Source organism: Phyllostomus discolor, chromosome 14 (genome assembly GCF_004126475.2).
Source record: "Phyllostomus discolor isolate MPI-MPIP mPhyDis1 chromosome 14, mPhyDis1.pri.v3, whole genome shotgun sequence".
Taxonomy (NCBI): domain Eukaryota; kingdom Metazoa; phylum Chordata; class Mammalia; order Chiroptera; family Phyllostomidae; genus Phyllostomus; species Phyllostomus discolor.
Window position 1 is genome coordinate 26,851,660 of NC_040916.2, and position 21,014 is coordinate 26,872,673.

The following is a 21,014-nucleotide window of genomic DNA, read 5'->3' on the forward strand; positions in this document are numbered from 1 at the left end:
AACTTTGCTCTGCGATTTTCACCTGGGAGAGTGAAGGGTATTTGAGGGGAGCTGGTGAAAGCCAGGGCCCCAGGCCTCCTTAGGAGAGAAGCTGAGAAGCTGGAGGAGCCTGCAGGGTGTCCCTCACCCACGGAAGGAGTGAGGTGCTGACAGCCAGCAGGTGAGGGCACAGGGGAGTGCGGATCAGGGCAGGTAGGGTCTGCACTGGGAAACCTGTGGGAGGGAGACAATGGGAACCAGGGAGCTGGACACCTGCCCGTCCCTGGGAACTTCCTGTGGTCAGAGAGGGGCAAGGCCCCTCACTGTCTCTCCTGCTGGTCTCTGGGGACCTGTTCTAAGAGATTCTGAAAGGGAGGTGTGTGTCTTAAGGATTTATATGTCAAGATGCTTATTTCAGGATTATTTGTAATATAGAAAAATATGAACCAACCGCATACACAACAGTTGGAGAGTAAAAGGATCAGCAACCCATTGTCTGACTTCAGAGGAGATTTCAGTCCATGTGTCTGTCGGTCATCTCCTCTTAGGAAATGCCTATTCAGGTCGTCTGCCCTTTTTTAAAAAAACAAATTGTTTGGTTTTGGGGTGCTAAGTTGCATGAGTTCTTCATAAATTTTGGGTAATAACCCCCCTTTTTTGGACATATCATTGACAAATATCTTCTTCCATTCTGTAAGTTGTCTTTTCATTTTGTCAATGATTTCTCGTGCTGTACAAAAACTTTAGACTTTGATAGTGTCCCATGTATGTTTCTTTTGTTGCATTGCCTGGGGATACATATCCAGAAAGATATTATTAAGAGCCTTGTCATAGTGTTCATTGCTGATGTTTTTTATAGTCTTATGGTTTCGGGCCTTACATTTGAATTTTTAATGCATTTTGTTTTTGTTTTTTTTATTCTTGTATATAGTGTAAGAAAGTGACCCAGTTACAGTGTATTGCACCTCCAGCTTTCCCGGCACAATTTTCTTTCTAAGAGAGAGGGAAAATGGAGAGAAACATTGATGAGAGGGGAAAACATTGATTGGTGGCCTTTGGCCATTAAAAATAAACCTTTGTATTAATGCCTGATTTTATTTTCTTTAGGAGCTATTCCTCTAAGTGAAAAATGGATTTGTGGGTAAAAAGATGAAACATTTTTAAGACACTTCAGATTATATGTATATACACAAAATACATCCAGGAATATTAACATTTATATGGGGCAAAGTAAATGATTATCAAAATGATTTCTTGAAAATTTTATAGGTATTATTTGCAATTAAAATGGTCAAAATAATGAATAAAAAACAATAAATATCTCCGCAAAGGAGTAGAAGTATATTCCTCACTCTGAAAACTTTTAAAATGTAAAACATTCTGATAATTTTCAAAGTACAAGGTGCAAAGGCCTTGGATCCTGCTCTGAATGGAACGGGAGCCCCTGGGAGGGGGTGAGCAGCAGGGGATGAGCTGGCTGCTGTGTGCAGCGTGGCCTGCAGGGGGCAGTGGTTGGATCCCACATGTAGTGGGAGGGGGCTTGTATTACTCACAGGGTGATGATGGGGGGCGCACCTGGCTGTGGCAGGGAAGTGTGGGTGAGTGGAGGGATTCTGATCATCTTCGCACAGGATGACCGAGGACTCCCTAATGGCGAGGGCTAAGGTACGTACATTACTGTTCCATGTTTCATGGGTGATTTCCGTGTTGGGATCCAAGGTGAAGACAGTTCCTGGTGGACATTTCCAGGAAACTCTGTCCTGTTAGAAGGGATCAGGGTTGTGCCCCAGGTTGGACCTGGGGAGAAAGATTATCCATGTGGAATTTCCCATCTTCTTCCAGGTCGTCACTGCTACCCAGCCCTTGCTGGCGTCTCTCTGCCCAGCAGGGAACGATGGTGAGGCGCCTGGTCCTCCGTCTGCCCGCCCTCCCTGTCTGCCTCGCCGTGGTCCAGCTGCTCAGCCCCTGCTCAGGTAGGACCTGCTCTGCGTTTGTGCGTCTGAAGCCTTTACCTTGGGGCCCAGTCAGACCCCTGGTCTCCCCCCACCCCTGCAAGGCCTGTACAGATGCACCTGTGTGAGGACTGAGTTCCTGTCTAGGTGTCTCTCCCCTCGCCCTCCCTGCTGGGGCACCCCCTGGTCCTCTGGCCCCAGCTCCCTCTGACAGAGCCCCCCCTTCTGATGACCAGCTCAGTTTGCTGTGGTTGGACCCCCTGAGCCCATCCTGGCCATGGTGGGTGAAGACGCTGAGCTGCCCTGTCACCTGTCCCCGGAGATGAGCGCTGAGAACATGCAGTTGATATGGATGCGACCCAGCCCCAGGCAGGTAGTGCACACATACGCACATGGGCAGGAGGACACGCCGGCAGCAGAGTATCGAGGGAGAACTTCGATTTCAAGAGAGGACATCACTGTGGGGAAGGCTGCTCTCCGGATTCTCGACCTCAGAGCCTCTGACAGAGGAACCTACCTGTGTTATTTCCAAGATGGAGACATCTATGAAAAAGCTCAGGTGGAGCTAAAGGTTGCAGGTGAGCCTCATATGTTTGATCTGCATTTGCTTTTCCTAGGGTCAAGGGCACAGGCTCCAGGCCCACCTGAGAGCACTCTCTGGTCCTCAGCAACACCTGCCCCTCCTGTGCTCAGACCTGACTGCTGAGTGGTCTTGACTTTGTCCTGACCCGTCCCAGGGACAGAGTGACCTTGTCTGAGGTGCTGCCCCGTGTAAGTGCTCGTGTCCGGGTGTCAGGGCTGCACTTCACCTTCTCAGGACACAGCCCCGCCCTGGGCTTCTGCCTGGGTGGTCCCTGGGGAGCCCAGCAAGGGATGCACTGTGGGGGTCCTGGCTTTGTCCCTGCAGGGCCTCCTGAGCCAGATACTGTCCCTCCCTGTAGATCACAGGTCCTTTGAAGAGAGTCCTCCCCACAGGACTCTGTCCTCTCAGGTCTTTAAGGGGCTCCCTCCCTGCTCCCCTGTGTTTAGGGATTCAGTGTCAGTAGGAAAAACCCCACAGTTCCTGCCTGGGTCAGCGCTCCTCTGTGGAGAAGTGTTCCCCTCCCCAGAGACACGTGATAGAAACTTCCTAGGTGGAGGGGCCCCAAAGGAGGCTGACACCTGCAGCATTAATTACATCAGAGTTTCCCACGGGGACAAGCACACAGAGCACAGCTGGGGCGGCAGGAAAAGAAGGTGCAGATCCTTCCCCCACACGGCAGGGCAGAGGCTCACACAGGACAGGCGGGAAGGATGGGTGCACTTGGGTGGGACCTGCTTCAACTAACAGGGAACTTACATCCTTGCCCAGGGTGGGGTGAGAGGCTGCTCCAGGAACCAGCATGTCTGGGCCATGGGGGAGGGGGAGGGTCCAGCAGTCTCTGAGGGGAATTAGGGGAAACAATGTCAGTTCCAGCCCAGATACCCCTGGATCCAGCCCGAGGGCCCAGCGATGGTCAGGCAGGGGTCACACAGTGGGTCAGTCTCTCCTGCACAGCACACTCTGGGAGCAGCTCCTGTGAATCCCTGCTGGGCTCATCCAGGGTGCGTGTGCCCTTCCCTGCTGTGGGGACCCCCACAAGTGCACAGGGCTCCCCAGGATTCAGGCTCACTGTTTCTCCCCAGCGCTGGGCTCTGACCCCCACGTTGAAATGAAGGGCTACGAGGCTGGAGGGATCCGTGTGGAGTGCACGTCTGCCGGCTGGTACCCGCAGCCCCAGATCCAGTGGAGAGACGCCAGGGGACACAGCTTGCCTGCTGAGGGGGCCACAGCGGCTGCAGACCCCCAGGGCCTTTATGCAGCCTCAGCCTCTGTGATCCTGGAAGCTGGCTCTGGGGAGGGGGTCTCCTGTGTCATCAGAAACCCCCTGCTGGACCAGGAGAGGTCAGCCAGGGTTTCCATCCCAGGTGAGTGCCCTGCCCACTGCCCTGGGCTCCTGGGTGTCCCCTGGGGGAAGGTGTGGTCATCTGCTGCTGACCTGAGTCTCTGCAGAGAACAGAAGGGACAGAGCAGGGACCTGCTGCTCCTTCCCCATGAAGCTGTTCATGTCACAGACACCTTTTGAGCACTTCCTGCAGCCACACACGGTGCCAGGGGATGGGGACTGGGGGCAAAGTGTCAAGGTCAACAAAGACCTTGAGAAAAGGGGAAAAATATGTACAACACAAATCTTAGAAAAAGGGTTCATTGTAAAATATAAAACAACCAAGTAGAGCAAAGAGCAAAGAACAGGAATTATCAGTTCACAGAACAGGAAATGACTCAGGAAATGGTGTCAGATGTCCCTGACTAGGGAGGTGATTTCTACCTGTGAGACTGGCAACACAGGAAAAAACAAGGTGATGGTGACACATTCTGATGGTGGAATTGTGGGAAGACAGTGACTCTTAGAGGTTTGTGGCCACTGTTTGGTGTAGTTTTGGTGTCAGTGAGCACAACTTCCTCTGGGGACACCAGAGCCACCGTATCCAGAGTACTCACTCAGTTATGCAAGACCCCACTTTTGGGAATTATCTGACAGATCAGCCTGTGGTGTGTGAAATGACCGATGTAAAAGGTTATTTCCTGTATCATTAACCATTTTAACGAAGAGTCAGAGACGGTGCAAGTGCCCCCGAGGGGCCGTGTGTGCAGGGGGCGCTGCCCTGTGAGAGCAGACACAGACCTGCTCCCTGTGCTGAGGCGGGAAGGTCGCCCAAACCCAGGGTAAACAGTTTGTATAGACTGCTATTTTTGGTGTGAAAAAAAATATATAAGAATATATATGTTTTAATGTAATAAACACGTCCAGGTTTCAGTGTGTGCCAGGTGCTTTATAAGCATCAATTCAATCCTTTTACTAATCTGGACACCAGGAACAGGTGGTTAAGTTGTTCAACGTCACAGAGCAAGTCTGGCAGAAGACTCTGAATTTGAACCCAGGCCTTCCAGCCCCAAAGTTCACCATCTACATCATGCCGACTGAGGAGAAGCTAATAAATGGGGACTGAGGGAGTGGAGAGGACACTTGAATAATTTTGTAAATATGTCTGATATTTGAACTTCTCCCATGTGAGGGGCAGACATTTCAAGAAAACTGCACTTACTATGTGACAGTAAGAGTTCTGGGCACTTTGGGAAGAGAGGGATCACATTCAGTCCTGAGATGCCCCCCATCCCACTGGGCGAGGGGCTCAGGCTCACCCTTCGCAGGCCCCTTCTTCCGGAACGCGCAGCCCTGGGTGGTGGCCCTGAGTGTGACCCTGCCGGCTCTGCTGGGGCTCCTGGCGGGGGTGTGCTACTTCCTGTGGCGACAGCAGAAGAAGATCCAGGCCCTGTCCCAGGAGAAGGAGAGGGAGCGAGCAGAGAAAGCCGCAGCTCAGGCGGGGAAAGCAGCAGCTCAGGCGGAGAAAGAAGCAGCTCTGGCGGAGGGGCAGCGGGAACGATGTGCCAAAGGTGAGGCCCCACTGCAGGTGGTTGACACCTCCGGGCCCCAGCCAGCACCTACCACGGGGGTCCTCCCCTCAATTTCCTTATAAGAACTTTTCTTTTCCTGCTTTTTTCCAGAGAGGCTGCAGGATGAACTCAGTAAGTCCACATCCTCGGCCCCACGCGTCAAGGGTCCCTAATGACACTTGTGACTGACCCCTCACGTTGTTCCCTGCAGGGTGGACAAAGACCTGGTACCTACCAAGTGAGTACCTGGACCCGCATCTCAGTGTCTCTGTTCAGATATTTCAGCCCCTTTCCTACCCCCTAACCGCCCAGGAAAAGGATGAGGACGCTGGTGGGGGGACCAGGCAGGGGTCTGTCTCAGTGGGGAAGGGGCTGAGGTCTCTCCACCAGGGGGCGCTCGCACAAGACGCCCCGGGAACCCAGGAAAGGAGAGGGGGCAGGGAGGTGACTCAGTGTGTGAGTCCTTCCCTCCCTGGTTGATTCTCAAAATCTGTAACAGCTGAGAAGAAAAGCAGAAGGAGAGACAAAAGTGTCTCTTAAAAAGGGGAGTGGCCAGTGTCAGCTGATACAGATTTATTGTCACTGAGAAAAGCTAAGAGAATCTAAAATTTTTTATTATTACATTGTCCAATTGAAGACACAGGAAATAACACAGGTTCGGGTGGATGGATTGTAGCACACAGGTACGCACACATGTGTGCACAAGGCAATCCTATGCCCAGGTACATCCAGGTACAGGAGTAAGGTGATCGCCCCTGATATGAGTGGGATGCGGTCCAGGTCCCCCAGGGCATGTCTGACCACGGACGGTATCACACCCTGAATGTACGAGCTTTTTCCCCCTCATGTGAAGGAAGGCTTCTCACTGGCACCCAGCACTGCAGCATCGCTGTTCTTGCACGTTGGAGCTGCTATTAGGTAACACAGAGGTGACTTGAACACTAGCGCTGTGATACAGTGACCGCCGGCTGTCACAGAGATGCTCCTCAGTGACTAGGGGGCTGTGGCACACAGGGGGGACGTGCTGGACTCAGGGGGGACCCGTGAGGGGACAGGTCGGAGCAGTCAGCTCGGAATCTCATCACGCTGCTCAGAGTGATGTGCAATTTAAAACTTGTGAATTGTTTATTTCGTGAATTTTCTACTTAACAATTCACCAGCATTGTTCAAGAATGTGACTGAAAGTTTAGAAGGAAAATCTGGGAATCAGGGTGACAGCTGCACAGACACGGACAGGACAGCTGTGCGATGACCCTGGGACAGCCTGAGCAGGGCTCCTGGGGGTCCTGAGCTGCAGCTGATGGAAAGAGGAGGGGGAGCCGGGGAGGGAACAGGCAGGGGGAGCTGGGGAGGGTGGGGGGCAAACAGGAAGATGACGTGGGGCCCAAGGGAGAGAAAGGAACCGACTCAGAAAGGACAGTTCAGGTGACTGTCTGTCTCCATTGCAGGTGAGCAGTCTCAGACCTATGCAGGTGAGTGAGCCTGAGGCTCTCTGGTTTCCCGGCTCCTGTGTGGGAAGCATGTGCAGCCTTTGCTGCTGGGGGAAGAGCCATCCCATCCAGCTCAGAGGCTCATTCTCTGTGTCTGCACCACCCCCTCCTGTCTGGTCACTCAGAGAGGACCTTCCAGATGCAGTGTCCCTAACCCTGCTGACACACACGCCCACACCTGGCACAGCCTGGTCGTGTCCCCAGGGCCCCAGCGTGATGGGGGGAAGCCCAGCACTGGGAGAGGGTTCAGCCTGGTCCGCAGAGCTGCAGATGAGGGGAGTGGACGCTGGAGGGGACTGAGGAGAGGAGAGAGAGGAGGCTCAGTGAGGACAGTGGGTGGGGGGGGGACAGAGAGAATGACCTTTCCTTGTCTGTGTCTCCTTCCTTCCAGAGTGGAAGATGTCCCTCTTCCAGCCTGGTGAGTGGGTCCCTCTGTGTCCCCAGGACAACCCCCGAGGGCCCCTGCTGTCTCTTTCCTCTCCAGCTCTTTCCTGAGGGAGGTGACCTGAGGTCGTGGTCTCAAAGGTGCGTCCACCTGCTGCCCAGAGCCCAGGGAGCAGGGACAGCAGGTGTCCTGGGGCCCACAGGTCTCTGTGGGAGGAAGAGGCAGGAGGGGCGGGGCTGGAGGGAGGGGCTGCAGGGAGAGGGAGGGGGGACCTGACCAGGCTCCTCCCCCCCGCCCCTGTGTGTCCCCGAGTTTTGCCTGTTCCACAGTCACTGCTGCTCTGTGAGGGCTGGGACAAGGACCGAGTGAGGTGGTGACCGTGTGTTGTCAGAGCACCCGCAGGAAACAGACAGCCTGTTTGAAGGGGGTGTTTGTCTGACGGTAATGACCATGGTGAGGAGAAGGTGTCTTAAGGACTAGAAACGATGCAGACAACTCCTCAGAATGTTACAGACTGTTGTAGGATGATTCACCCACCGGGGTACAGGGTCAGAGAGAACAGAGGACCCCACAACCTGCACAGATTATCCCCTGACAACACACCCCTCACAGCACTTTCTCACACTGTGACTCGGGCACTGATGACTGACAGGAACAGGGACAAAGAATGGGTCAGCACCAGCCACACCTCCCGGTGGTCCTGTGACAGGTGACCCTTTATCATCCACACGGCCCCCAGTGTGGAGCTGACCTGGGTGCTCCTGTCACTCTGGCTGTTGGTGACAAAAGTGCTCATGGCCATGTTTAAGGAACACGGATGACCGTCACCTGGAGGCTTTGGTGTGCTGGCTGAGGACAGTGAGGTGGGTCAAAGGTCACAGCAGTAAGAGGTGAAGGAGATCCCTGACAGTGAGATGGGGTTGGGTGTGTTCATAGTGACAGGTGGGGTGACATTAGGGAGACCAACAAGGACAACTGGGGCCCCAGGGCTCCCAGAAGTGGGAGCTGTGACCACCCCTGGGCCGAGGGCAGAGGGACAGGGAGGAGTCCCTGGGGCCTTGAAGAGGCAGCTTGGGCTCAGGGTGAGGCTCCTGGGGGAGGAGCTGGGGTGGAGCATCTCCCTGGGGGACGTGGAGGTCACTGCTGTGTCCCCCTCTCCTCCCTCCTTCCCGGTGTCCAGCCTGCGCCTCCCCTTGGCCAAACCCCACAGTAACCAGAGCCCAGGGGCCCAGGGGTGCTGTCCATGGAGGACTGAGTCCTGGGCCAGAGGGGGTGGGACAGGTGGGGAGGGACCCCAGAGCACATGGAGCCCCAGCCTGGCCCCGAGCACAGGAGGGACACGGTGTCTGTTGTCACACCAGGCACTTCCTCTGTGCCCAGCCTGGGGCTCAGTGTACCACCCAGTTGTCCTATTCCTCCCCAGAGATTAGAGTTTCACCCCTACTTTAGAGATAGGTTATTGAGACTCACGATATTCCGTAGCTGGTGTCTGTGGAAGGAGAGACTGTGCAGGAAAGGACGTCCCGCAGCTCACGGGGCAGGGCCAGGCCTGACGTTTAATCCATGTGACTGTGCAGCACAGGTAGGCACCCGATTTTGGGACAGGAACAAGGTAGAAGGAAGGTTTCAGATGATTGGTGGTTCTGAAGTGCACCTAAGACCCCTGTGGACTCTCTTGCCGTGCCTGAGGGCCATTTCCAGGGTGAGAGGGGGACCCCAGACTCTGGCCTCAGGCCTCTTGCTGAGACCCATGTCCCGAAGGCTGTAGTTCTGATGCCCGGGCACCACGGCTGACCCCACGCCCTCTGAACCCCCTGCAGTGGATGTGTTTCTGGACCCAGACACGGCGCACCCCGCCCTCCTGGTTTCTGAGGACAAGAGGAGCCTGCAGCGGACAGACACATGGCAGGACGTGCCAGACAACCCTGAGAGATTTACGTGCTATTACAGTGCTCTGGGCTCTGAGAGTTTCACGTCAGGGAGACACTTCTGGGAGGTGGAGGTGGGGGACAGGAGAGAGTGGCTTGTTGGGGTGTGCAGGGAGAGCGTGGAGCGGAAATGCTGGGTTAAAAGGACACCCCAGAATGGATTCTGGGTCATGAGGCAGTCTCATGAGAATGACTACTGGGCTCTCACAGTCCCTGAAACCAAACTGACAGTTGTCAGCCCCCCTGAGAGGGTGGGGGTTTTCCTGGACTGTGAGCTGGGGGAGGTCTCCTTCTACAATGCCCTCGACGGGTCTCACATCTTCACCTTCCCGCACACCCACTTCTCTGGGCCTCTGAGGCCTGTTTTCTGGATTTTAACATTTGAACCCACTCCCTTGACCATTTGCTCAGCACAGAAACCAGTGGGGGGATCCCTTGTGCCTGACCCAGGGCCTGACCCTTCCCTGGAGACCCCAGTGTCCCCGGGCTCAGCTGCTGGGAATGGGGACCCTCAGGCTGAAGAAACGTCTCTGCTTCTCGCTGCCCCGCCTGGAGCTGAGGGCCTCCTGGACAGCAAACCTCTCAGCAGGAAAACACTAAAAACACTGAGTGACGGACTTCGCTGACACTCCCTCAGTGTTTTCACACAAGAGACAAGGAGACCAGGGTACAGACAGTGAGTTAACTTTCCAAAGTGAGTCAGGGGCTTCGAACAACCAGAGCTGACACCTATAGGTGACTTCCCATGTACTAGTGCTGTGCTACCTGCTTCAGGTGAATATACCTCATCCCCACAAACCCGGGGAGGCAGCCTCATTTAGAAAGTGTGGAAACTGAGGCAGGGCCAAGTTCACTGAGGTACATAATTCACTCAGATTTTAGTGCTGAATGATGTCCATCCCCTGCCCCTCCCCCTCCCTCTCGTCTGCACCTTTGCAGCTGATTGTCCTGTTGGGCAGGGCCATGGGCAGCCCTGAGGGTCCCTCCCAGGGCACCAAGGGTAAAGGTCACTGCAGGTGACTATGAAGGCCACACCCACTTGGATCCTCCAAGGTCAACTGTCAGAGCCATGGCCCACCCTTCACTGACGGGCTCTCCAGGACAACATGGTCCAGGGGATGAACTCACAGTGACCCCATCACACAGGCTGAGAAGGCACCAGCGGCCACTTTCTGAACCAGCCTGTGACCTGTGGGCACAGGGCAGACTCACCCTCCCACCTCTCACCTGAAGGTCCTCTGTGAGCAGGACGGTGGGGGGGAGGGGGCAGACGGACGTCAGTGGAAGTTCCATCACACGGTGGGACCCACGTCCAGGACAGGGATGCCCACTGCTGACCACCCACTGAGGTTCCTGAGGTCCCTGTCACCTGTGGGTCTGGGGAAAGGCCGCTCTTCCTCCTCCTCCTCATCATCACTGTGACTGTTCACCTTGTGTCCCCTCCGCCCACATGTGGGTGTCATGTCACATGTGTAAATAAATGTGTCAATAATTGTCACCCTTTGACAGAGCTCTTTCTGGATCTAACCCCATGGATAACTCACCAGGGTCACAGTTTACCTCCCTGGCACATTTTTCCCAATCCTTATTGGATTAACTTTCTATTTTGCTGTAATAGTATAAATTTCATGACCTAATACAACACAAATCTGTTATCTCACAATTCTCTGGGTCAGAATCCAGCACGGCTCTTGCCAGACTTTGTATAAGGTGTCTGCAGGCTGCTATTTCTCGTTTGTTTGTTGTTGTTTTGGGGGTGACCCAGGGACGAGTCTGAGTTGCTGACTCTGACTGCTGGCAGAGCTGCAGTGTCGGGACCCCAGCGGCCCTTCCTGCTGTATTTGGAAGAGCTGAGACCCTCCAGGCTGGGAACGTCTGGGGTCGTTCTCACAGGGACAGATGTGAGGGGACAAGCCAGGTGAAGGGAACGACATGGGGACAGGGTCCCAGGAGTGGAGTCACTGCTGGTGGGGCCCTTGCTGGTGAGCTACCTGCAGTGTCCAGTGGAGACAGTGCTGAGGACGAACAACCTTTGTGAGCAGGAGAGGGTGGCCCTGCTCCTTCACGGTGTCACAGCCCGGGACAGCGCCATCCACCACTGTCATTCCCAACCAGCCCCATCCTGAGACGAGGCCATCATGTGCCTGAGGGTGGCAGGTCCCTTGTTTCTCTTTGGTGACTTTTTCACAGTGTAACCCTTGGGGATAGTTTCTCTCTGCACTTCAGGCCCCCACAGACCAGCAGGTGTTTGTCGAGGGTCCCGTGTAACCTGGCAGGGTGGCCTCCCCTGCATGAGGGCTGAGTGAGCGGATCGAGTCCTGAGAAGCACAGTGAGCTCAGTGGGGCCGTGAGCAGGGGAGACGGTGGAGCCCCACGGAGTAGCCCCTTCTGCTGCTCAGAGATCTCTAAGGGTTCTTGACTGTCACATGCATTAGGAATAGACATTTTAGACAAGTTTATCTGTCACAGGCCTGGGGTCCAAGCCCCTCACTGATATGAAGGGCTACAAGGGTGGTGGTGTCCAGCTGGAGTGCCTCTCCACAGGATGGTACCCAGAGCCCCGAGCAGTGTGGGGACCCCTATGGTGAGCTCATGCCCGCCCTGGAGGAGGCTCACACTGAGGACACAGACGGCCTCTACAGGGTCACCATGGCCATGACCATCAGGGACAGCTCTGTGAGGAACAGGACGTGCTCTGTCAACAACACCTGCTGGGCCAGGAGAGGGGCTCTGGGGTGTTCCCTCCAGTGTTGCGGAAAATAACCCACACACGGGGGAGGTGGCGAAGCATGATCCTTCACGCACTCGGGCTCAGAGGGGTTACATTCCCAAACCCTGAGCCAATGAGCTCAAGCTGGAGTTTCCTTCACGTGCTTGTTACATGGACAGAGGGGCGGCGGAACAAGTGCTAAAAGCAAGCACACAGAAGCAGAAGCGAAGGTCAGTGTTTTGGCCTTGAGACAACTGTTTACCCGGGAAAGGCTGCTGTCTGGGAACAGCTGCTGGTCAGCTCCTACCGAACAATGGCTGCTGCTCAGCTACGTCCTGTCACAGTTCCCCCTTTGATGCCATAAGTTGTTTTACCCCTTTAGCATCAGCATATACGTGGCTATACGGCTGAGGTGCTGGGGAGGGTTGCAACTGCTGATACTGATATTGGTACCACTGGAGAGCTAGCAGTTTGGCAGCTGCCCTACGGGGTCACTGTGGCCCCAGGTGTTGGACCAAGGTCCGGAGGATGCAGGGTCCCGTATGTCTGACACCTCCGGGTCTGGTATCCTGTGGTCCTGGATGTCACTCCAGTCCGGTGTACCTTCCCTCCCCAAGTGCAGAGGGACTGCTGTGCCTGAACCCAACCCGATGGCATGTCAGTGGAGGAGCTGAAAGCTGACCCTGGGAGACAGTAAGAGAACACTCTACCACTGACCATAATCCTGTGCCCGGTGGTATTACATTTGCAGGCTGGGGCTGAGACAGGGGCCACAGCATACAATAAACCCACATGCAGAGACCAAACAGAGAGAAACTATTCCTAGGGTGATCCGCTCTGCGGGATTCCATTCTGCAGGGGTCACAGTCACTAGTCCAGTTCCCAATGCTCCTGCGAAGGTGCCAATCAAAGTCAGGTGCCCTGGGGAACAATGGTCCATTCCTTGGTGTCTCCTTTACTGGCTGGCATCCTCCGGAGCCTCAGCGTGGGTATTCTAGTCGCAGGCCTAGTCCTCGGGTCCTTGGGTCCTCGGGATCTGCTGCTGTCCTGGCCCGGCTGTGGTGGATCCAAGGGGTGACTCCTGCAACCTAGGCCATGCTAGCGGCAGCAAGTCTGTCCAGGGTAGTCCAGTCTCCTGGCGGAATTTAGCTAAGGTTCCATTTTCCGTCCGTGCCACTGATCACACCGAGAGCACTTCCAGCAAGCCTGGTGGCTGAGCATTGGGCTGGGTGACGCACCAGAACCCCGAGGAAGCTGGTAGGCCACTGGGGCAGGCGAACCCCATGGAGCACCGTGAAGGGCCATGACAGAGGACTGCGAGGACGGCTGTGGGGGGGGGGGCACTTCAGACACACAGTGCGCCCTCTGCAACGCGACGTGAAGAGCAGGCGTGTGTTCAGGATGTGCTTCTGGTGTTCTTCCTTAATCCAGCCGGGTGCCCTCGCAGCGTGTGCGTTCCCTCCTGGCACCGCTCCTGGGAGGGGCCGCCAGGAGGAGGTTGTCCATGTACTGCAGAATTGTCAGGTCCGGCCCCCCTTAGTGAGGGGCTTCAGGTCTCCTGCTAGGGCTTCCTCAAATAAGGTTGGGGAGTTCTTAAACCCCTGGGGCAGTCCAGTCCAGGTCAACTGAGTCTTGACCGCTGGGTGCGGATCTTTTTCATTCAAAGGCAAAAATGGGTTGGCTGGAAGGTGCCACAGGAATGCAAGAAAAGGCATCCTTCAGATCAAAGCAGGTAAACCACATTGCTGTTGGGGGAAGCTGGCTCAGGAGTGTGTACGGATTCGGGATGACCGGTGGAGGCTGATGGCTGCTTTGTTGACGGCCCACAGATCCTGGACTGGCCGGAACCTGCTCCCGTCGGGCTGCCATCATGGGTCTGGGCAGGTGTGGCCCCATGTTATGGAGCCAATCTTCTCCAAGCTCCCACGCAGGTGCTGTAACTTGGGGACCTGCCTCCCAGTTACATCTTGGGCGGGGGAGTCTTTCTTTATCTCCCTGGCCCAGAGCATGGCCACAGCTACTCAGCATATCTAAGTGACCAGCTGAAGGCTATAGGTGTGTCAAGTGACCATGCCATGGATTAGCTGTAAAGCTGTTGCTGTACAAAACAGCCCTGCATGTTCTTGCTCTGTGTGTCCCTCCCGCAACTCACACCTGTGGGGGAAGGGGTGACGACATCTTAAAATCTCCTGGATGCCTTGAGTTCTGGACCCCATTTCAAATGCCCATTTGGGGTTCCCCTTCTTGGCTGCACCCTGCAACAATCTCTCATTTCAGATATACACCCACTTTAAATTCCTTTAAAGGACAATGGACAAAGGTCTCATCTTCTTGTAACTGCTTCCGGCTGGAAATGGATGTTGTTTTATCTACCCGTGGGTCAGGGGTGCCCTGAAGGGGGGGCGTGCAGCATGGAGGGAGTCCTTCCTGTAAGGGGAAGGACCTTACAGAATCCTGGTCAGTTGGCTGTCACCAGAAAGTCACAGGCTTGGTGTCCAAGGGCTGGCATTACTGGACCGTTGGCATCCTGGTCATATTCTGGAGGTGACAGATTTAGAAAGAGTTGGAAGGCACAATTAAATCATAACCACTAAATGACAAAGGCAGGAACTTAAGTGAAGAATGGCTTATCTGGAGGAAGGTGTACAAGGCATGCTACACCTATCCAAAACTCTTGTGGCCCATTATACTTCACTCGGGCTCAGGGGAATATATTAGGATTTCCCTCTTTCCAGATATCTGAACCCTTCCTGTACAAGCCATTAAGACAGAAAAGGGAAAATCAATTTTAAAGTGAAGCCCACAGATCGCCCAAACTGCTCGCCAACCCAACCACGTAGTTCAGCCAAACCATTGAGCTCCAGGGGGCAATGATGAAGATGGGCTCCTTAAGTGAGGCCTGTATTGCAACCAACCACTCAGGTAATGAGGTCATAGGCATACGTCCTATGACAACAGAAGAACACACAGGTTAATTCACACAATAGTCTCCAAACCCGTCTCTGTGCCTGTGAGACTGTCTTTTGGGAAGACATTCAGTTACGAGCTCTTTCCTGCAATGACACTCAGCAATGGCAATTTGACAGGTCCTCTGTACCTGTAAATTGTACATCTTTGATGATATTATAAAACCAGTTTTAACTTTCAAACAAAAGATGCTTTTAAGACAGTTAGCTGCATCATTTTGATATTTAATACTGAGCACTGTGATTTTCATTGAACCACAATTTTTCTCCTTAAGATCACCCTCACTGTTTTAAAAGGGACCATTTTGAGTTCCGCTTTTCATTTTGACTGTTCATTTGCATAAACACACCAAGAGCAGCCTGGATCACTAATGATCTTTAAGTCTGCTTTGCTGGAACTCACACAGGGGACCTTTAGATTGACTTCTCAGTCCACCCCTCAGGGCACAGAAGCAGAGCCGCACATCCGCCATCTGGCTTTGCCTGTACCAGTTGTTTCACTCAGATCCTTGAGGCTTCCATTGTGCCCACAGGTTCCTTTTTGGCCATCTTTCAGGAAAGCAACCTTCGTTCCTTCCCTGGAAAGACTGCCATGAACTGCACAACCAACCAAAGTACCAGGCTTTTCTTGTGGGCTTACACTAGCTTCACAAGTCAATCCCAGTTCCTCAGGGCTTTCTGGTGACGACCAGAACCCATACATGCCTCCTTTAGGCATGATATTCCAGTCAAAGTCTTCGTTAACAAAACCACTATTAATGACTGGTCTTATTGGTTTTATGCAAAGAAACCTTATGTCTTCACTCACTCCTTCAGAATGCCAAATTCTGGAGGGATCAGGTAGGGAGAAAAATACAAAGCATGAAGGAAAATCTTTTTCCTTCTGATATCCACCAGGCTTCTCAAAACCTTCACTTCCAGACATTTTGCAACACTTACAAACCCTCTATTCTTTCTTTTATACAGCTTCTGATATCCACCAAGGTTGTATCTCCATGCCTTATACCTTCTATTACTAACTGACACCACGTGATTCCTTCCTAAAACACAGAATTGAGAACAATACACAGGTAGGGGCATTTTCTTGCAACAATGTGTCCATCAGTGCCTCGCAGAGACATGCTCCTTCAGGCCCAGTCTTTTGGCAGAGACATGCTGCTTTGCCTCTGGCTGAAGCACTCATCACCCCCAAATGACCCTTCCTGGGTCCCGAGTGGCAAAGGCACTCTCCCCGACCAGTTACAGGCGACCTTTCCTAGGTCGTACAGGTGACCTTAAATAGGTTTTCAAGTACAGAGGGTTTCTGATCAGAAACAACACCAATGTTAGAAATTTGCTCTTTCCCCACAAAACCAGAGAACACATGGTTGAGGTTTCCTTTACCCCAGGCTTAAAACTTTACATTCTTTATATATAATTTTACTCATTCAGATTTAACCATCATTCTCTTTTAATCCTGGTTCCTTTCCCACTCTGGGAAGGATTGTACTTAAACTCAGCTTCTGGCAGCCGAAAGTCCCTGGCACTGCAGGTACCTTCCACTAAAATTCCCTAGATTTGCAGGGACATTCTGCAGTTTTCTGAAGTTCAAACCCTGCAAACACCCTATATGTCAGATGGTCACCCTTGAACCTCAGTTCATGTCCTTCAGAACCAGAGCCATCCCCATCAGAACCAGTTACACAGAGAACCAGACTGAGGCAGTGCCCGCACAGCAGCAGCACACAGCCTATAATCTGAAGAGAGCCCTTGGCCTGGCACCTTGCCCAGTTCCAACATGGAGGTGCTTTCACGTGACCCGTCATCCAAGATGACGACAACCACCCACGCTCCACCCTCCACAGTGGGGCACTCACGTGGCTCTCCTCCATTTTACCCAAAATGGTGGCGCACCCACATGGCTTGCTGTCCGATCTCCAACATACATGCAATATAGTACTGTGGCAGAAACCCGCCCCCCGTGATGAATTCTCCCGATGGGTGCAGACAAACAAAGGAAAAGGGGATCTTTTGCACGCCCACCGCAGGTGAGGGCCCATCAGACTCTGTAAGCCTGGCCGGCTCGTGGAGTCACAGATACATTCACACTCACACTCTGAGTCACACAGAGTTTACAACTTTTCCTCCCCTGAGCAGGAGTCCGATGCTTTGAGCCTTGGCCCAGACTCCTGAATTTTTCTGGTTGAGAGGTGATCAGCCTCTCTCTGGTCTTAGGTCCGGTCCCCAGGGGCACTTACCAATTCCAATTGGAGCCTCCGACAGTTCGTGGTTCGCCTCTCCCCCTCCGCCCGGGTCTTAGAGCGGTCGGGGACGCAGCACCGGAGTCTCCACCCGGGAAGCCTGAAACAACCGGGGCACGTGCTCCTTCCCTTGCAGCAGAGCTCCCCCGCCGACCCCCACGCCACCCTCCCCCCGTGGTCGCCTTCACCGGAGGCAAAATGCCTGCTCGAGTGAGTGTTTCCCGGTCAGGGAACCAAAATGTTGGGGGAAATCACTCACACGCAGGTGAGATTGCGGAGCACGATCCTTTATTACGCGCTCGGGCTCAGAGGGAAATCCATCCCAAATTCTGAGCAATGAGCTTTGTTTTCCCGGGGTTTAAATAGCCCCGGGCTTCCTGCCTACGTGGGGAAGCAAAGTTACAGAAGCCAAATGCGGTGTTAGGGTACGACCTTGAGATAACGGCTGTTGCCTAGAAACGGCTGCTGGTCAGCTCCTACCTAAGAATAGCTACTGCTCAGCTATGTCCTGTCACAGGATGGATAACTTTTTTCCTTCTGATTATTCAGTGTTGCTGTTGGAAATGCAACAAGTTTCTGATTTTCCTGCAACATTATTGAGTTCACTTGGTAGTTCCAGTAGTTTATCTTTTTGGTGGAGTCCTCGGGCTTGTCTGTACATTGTGTCATGTGATCTGCATGTAGTGAAGGTCTAACTTCCTCCTGTCTGGTTTGTATGTCTTTCGTTTCTTTGTCCAGTCTGACTGGGGGCTACACCCCCAGTACCGTCCTCAGTGGAAGTGGCCACAGTGGGCATCTCTTTCCTGTTCCTGATCCCACCAGAAAAGCTTTCAGCTTTTCACCACTGAGCATTATGTTGGTTGTTGGCTAAGTAATCATGTTTTTTTAAAAGTTTTTATTTCTGTTTGTAACAAAATTGAATGCAATGTAGGCATTTAAACTGTGTCTGTATCTTGCTATTGTAGATTTCTCTATGTTGAACAGCCTTAAACATAAACCTTTGTGTTAATGCCTCATTTTTTATGTGTGTTTTGAGAGTAATTCCTGCATGTGGAATGTGTGGTAAAAGGATGAAACATTTTTAAGGCACTTGGTACATTATGTGACCGAACATATCCAGAAGGATTTACATTCATATTAAGTAACATATGTGATCACTGTTATAAATTATTCATGTATTACCTATTTATGTATTTTTTCATTTTAAATTTGTCTATAATCAGAAATAGAAAAACCATACATATTCTTCAAAATATGTGAAAATACATACTACACTTGGAAAAGTTTTAATTAAAAAACATACAGTTAATTTAAAAATTATAGGGTGCCAAGGATTTCAGCTTCTGCTCTGGATGGAACGGGGGCCCCTGGGAGGGGCTGAGCAGGAGGGAGGGGAGGGGTCAGGAAGAGTTGGCTGCCGTGCAGAGCACGGCCTGCAGGGGGCAGCAGAGAGATCGGGGACTCAGAGGGGAGGGGCCTGCCTTCCTCAGAGGGTGATGCTGGGGGCGGGCACCTGGCTGTGGCAGGGAAGTGTGGGCGAGTGGAGGGATTGTGAGCACGTTCGCACAGGAGAGCCCCGCACTCCCTGGTGGAGACGGTTACGGTATGTGCACTACCGTTCCATGTTTCCTGGGTGATTTCCGTGTTGGGATCCAAGGTGAAGAGACTCCCCAGGAGACATTTGCAGAGGAGGTTTTTGGGTCAGCAGGGATCCTGGTTGTGCCCCTGCCGGCCCTGGGGAGGCCGCGTCTCCATGTGGAATTCCCCACCTTCTCCCAGGTCGTCACTGCTACCCAGCCCCTCCTGGAGTCTCTCTCTGCACAGCAGGGAATGATGGTGAGGCGCCTGGTCCCCCGTCTGCCTGCCCTCCCTGTCTGCCTCGCCGTGGTCCAGCTGCTCAGCCCCTGCTCAGGTAGGACCTGCTCTGCGTTTGTTCATCTGAACCTTTCCCTTGGGGCCCAGTCAGAACCCTGGACTCCCCGCCCCCCACCCCTGCAAGGCCCGTCAAGACACACCTGTGTGAGGACTGAGTCCCTGTCGAGGTGTCTCTCCCCTCACCCGCCCTACTGGGTCACCCCCTGGTCCTCTGGCCCCAGCTCCCTCTGACGGAGCCCCCCCTTCTGATGACCAGCTCAGTTTGCTGTGGTGGGACCCCCCGAGCCCATCCTGGCCATGGTGGGTGAAGACGCTGAGCTGCCCTGTCACCTGTCCCCGGAGATGAGCGCTGAGTACATGGAGCTGATGTGGGAGCGACTCAGCCCCAGGCAGGTGGTGCACACATACGCACACGGGCAGGAGGACACGCCGGCAGCAGAGTTTCGAGGGAGAACTTGGATTTTAAGACAGGACATCACTGCGGGGAAGGCTGCTCTGCAGATTCAGGACCTCAGAGCCTCTGACAGAGGAACCTACCTGTGTTATTTCCAAGATGGAGATGTCATTAAAAATGCCCTGTTGGAGCTAAAGGTTGGAGGTGAGTCTCAGGTTTGCTCTTGGCTCATTTCTGTGGGGAAAGGGACACAGACTCCAGGCCCACCTGAGAGCTCTTCCCGCTCCTCACCAGCACCTGCCCCCCCACCTCCCTCCCTGCTTCTCTGATGCCTGAGACGGACCCAGGTTGTCCCCCAAGAAGGGCTCCTCCTGCATCCAGTAAAGAGTCCCTCACGCCGCCCACCAGGTCTCAGCAGGGAAGTGGAGGTCGGGGCCGGGAAGGAAGAGGACACCCTCCCCCGCAGTGGGTGGCACACAGGTGTTTGGGTGCAGCGTGTCCCAGACAGTGGCCGTGGGCCCCAGGTGCCCACTGCTGTGGGTCCAGGGTGCTGAGCTGCAGGGGCAGCACCTGTGGTGCCCACACCCTCCAGCCAAAGGCCCCGGGACACACGTGCAGTTGAACAGGGTGTGTCCATCCCTGGAGCAGTGAGGGGGGATGCACAGGGGAGGAAACAGGGGTGTCTCAGAGAGAGGGTGTCAGAGAGGATCTGGTGTGACCCCTGGGCTGTCAGGGGACTTGGGGGATGTGGGAGCAGGGCTCTGCTCTGGGCTGGGTGCTGTCAGGAAGGTGCAGGGGTGTCATGGGTCGCTACCAGCCAGGACAGGGGAGGGTGGTCACTGCTGTGGTCTGCACACTGTTCCTGCTTCCTCTGTGCTCAGACCGACTGCGGAGTGGTCTTGACCTTGTCCTGACCCGTCCCAGTGACAGAGTGACCTTGTCTGAGGTGCTGCCCCGTGAAAGTGCTCGTGTCCGGGTGTCAGGGCTGCACTGCATTCTTTCCATGTGGCCTTGGCCTTGGATGGTGCATTGGGAGCCCAGCAGGTGATGGGAGGCGGGGGTCCTGGCTTTGTCCTGCAGGGCCTCGTCAGGCAGACTCTGTCCCTCCCTGGAGACCACAGCTCCCCTTAGGGAACCCCTCCCCGAGGGACTCTGCTGTTTCAGGTCTCGCACAGGCTGCTCCCCCCGCCCCCTTGGGTGCTGAGGGCTAGGAACAGGCAGTAGCAGCTCTACTGCCCCAGGGCCTGGGTCAGCTCTGTTCATTGAAGAAGTTGTCTCCTTTTCACACCCACATCCCAGCAACTTCCCTGGTTGGGAGACCCAAAAAGAGGCTGACAAGAGTAGCATTAATTGCGGCAAGACCTTACTGAGGGGACCTACACGCAATGCAGAGCTTGGGCGGCAGCAAGACAAGCGCCTATCTTTCCCCCACACACAGGGCAGGGCAGAGGCTCACACAGGACAGGCGGGAAGGATAAGGGGTACTGGGGTGGGACCTGCTTCAGATAAGGGGGATCCACCTCCATGCTTGCCCAGGGTGGGGTGAGGGGCTGTTCCAGGAACCAGCAAGTCTGGGCCATGGGGGAGGGGAGGGCCCAGCAGTCTCTGAGGGGGATTCAG

The 21,014-nt window shown here is 54.1% G+C and overlaps 2 protein-coding genes across 2 annotated transcripts; both read left to right on the plus strand.

Annotated features, from left to right (window-relative positions):
- The first annotated feature begins 1,823 nt into the window (after positions 1-1,823).
- Positions 1,824-9,835, plus strand: LOC114489477 (butyrophilin subfamily 3 member A3-like). The gene is made up of 9 exons (XM_036015775.1): positions 1,824-1,952; positions 2,168-2,509; positions 3,597-3,878; positions 5,164-5,366; positions 5,520-5,538; positions 5,618-5,645; positions 6,853-6,878; positions 7,288-7,314; positions 9,102-9,835. Exons 1-9 carry the CDS (start codon positions 1,874-1,876, stop codon positions 9,833-9,835), a joined length of 1,740 nt encoding a protein of 579 aa, XP_035871668.1. The 5' UTR covers positions 1,824-1,873.
- Positions 9,836-18,839: 9,004 nt separating this feature from the next.
- LOC118498236 (butyrophilin subfamily 3 member A2-like) lies at positions 18,840-20,329 on the plus strand. The gene is made up of 3 exons (XM_036015776.1): positions 18,840-19,037; positions 19,257-19,598; positions 20,319-20,329. The coding sequence occupies exons 1-3, from the start codon at positions 18,956-18,958 to the stop codon at positions 20,327-20,329; spliced, it is 435 nt and encodes a 144-aa protein (XP_035871669.1). The 5' UTR covers positions 18,840-18,955.
- Positions 20,330-21,014: the final 685 nt, after the last annotated feature.

Bases quoted from the DNA above. Each gene is read 5' to 3' on its own strand.
- LOC118498236 (XM_036015776.1), top strand. From the start codon at position 18,956: ATGATGGTGAGGCGCCTGGTCCCCCGTCTGCCTGCCCTCCCTGTCTGC. The intron at 19,038-19,256 runs GTAGGACCTGCT...TCTGATGACCAG, and splicing joins GCTGCTCAGCCCCTGCTCAG to CTCAGTTTGCTGTGGTGGGA.
- LOC114489477 (XM_036015775.1), top strand. From the start codon at position 1,874: ATGGTGAGGCGCCTGGTCCTCCGTCTGCCCGCCCTCCCTGTCTGCCTC. The intron at 6,879-7,287 runs GTGAGTGAGCCT...CCTTCCTTCCAG, and splicing joins GCAGTCTCAGACCTATGCAG to AGTGGAAGATGTCCCTCTTC. The intron at 7,315-9,101 runs GTGAGTGGGTCC...AACCCCCTGCAG, and splicing joins GATGTCCCTCTTCCAGCCTG to TGGATGTGTTTCTGGACCCA.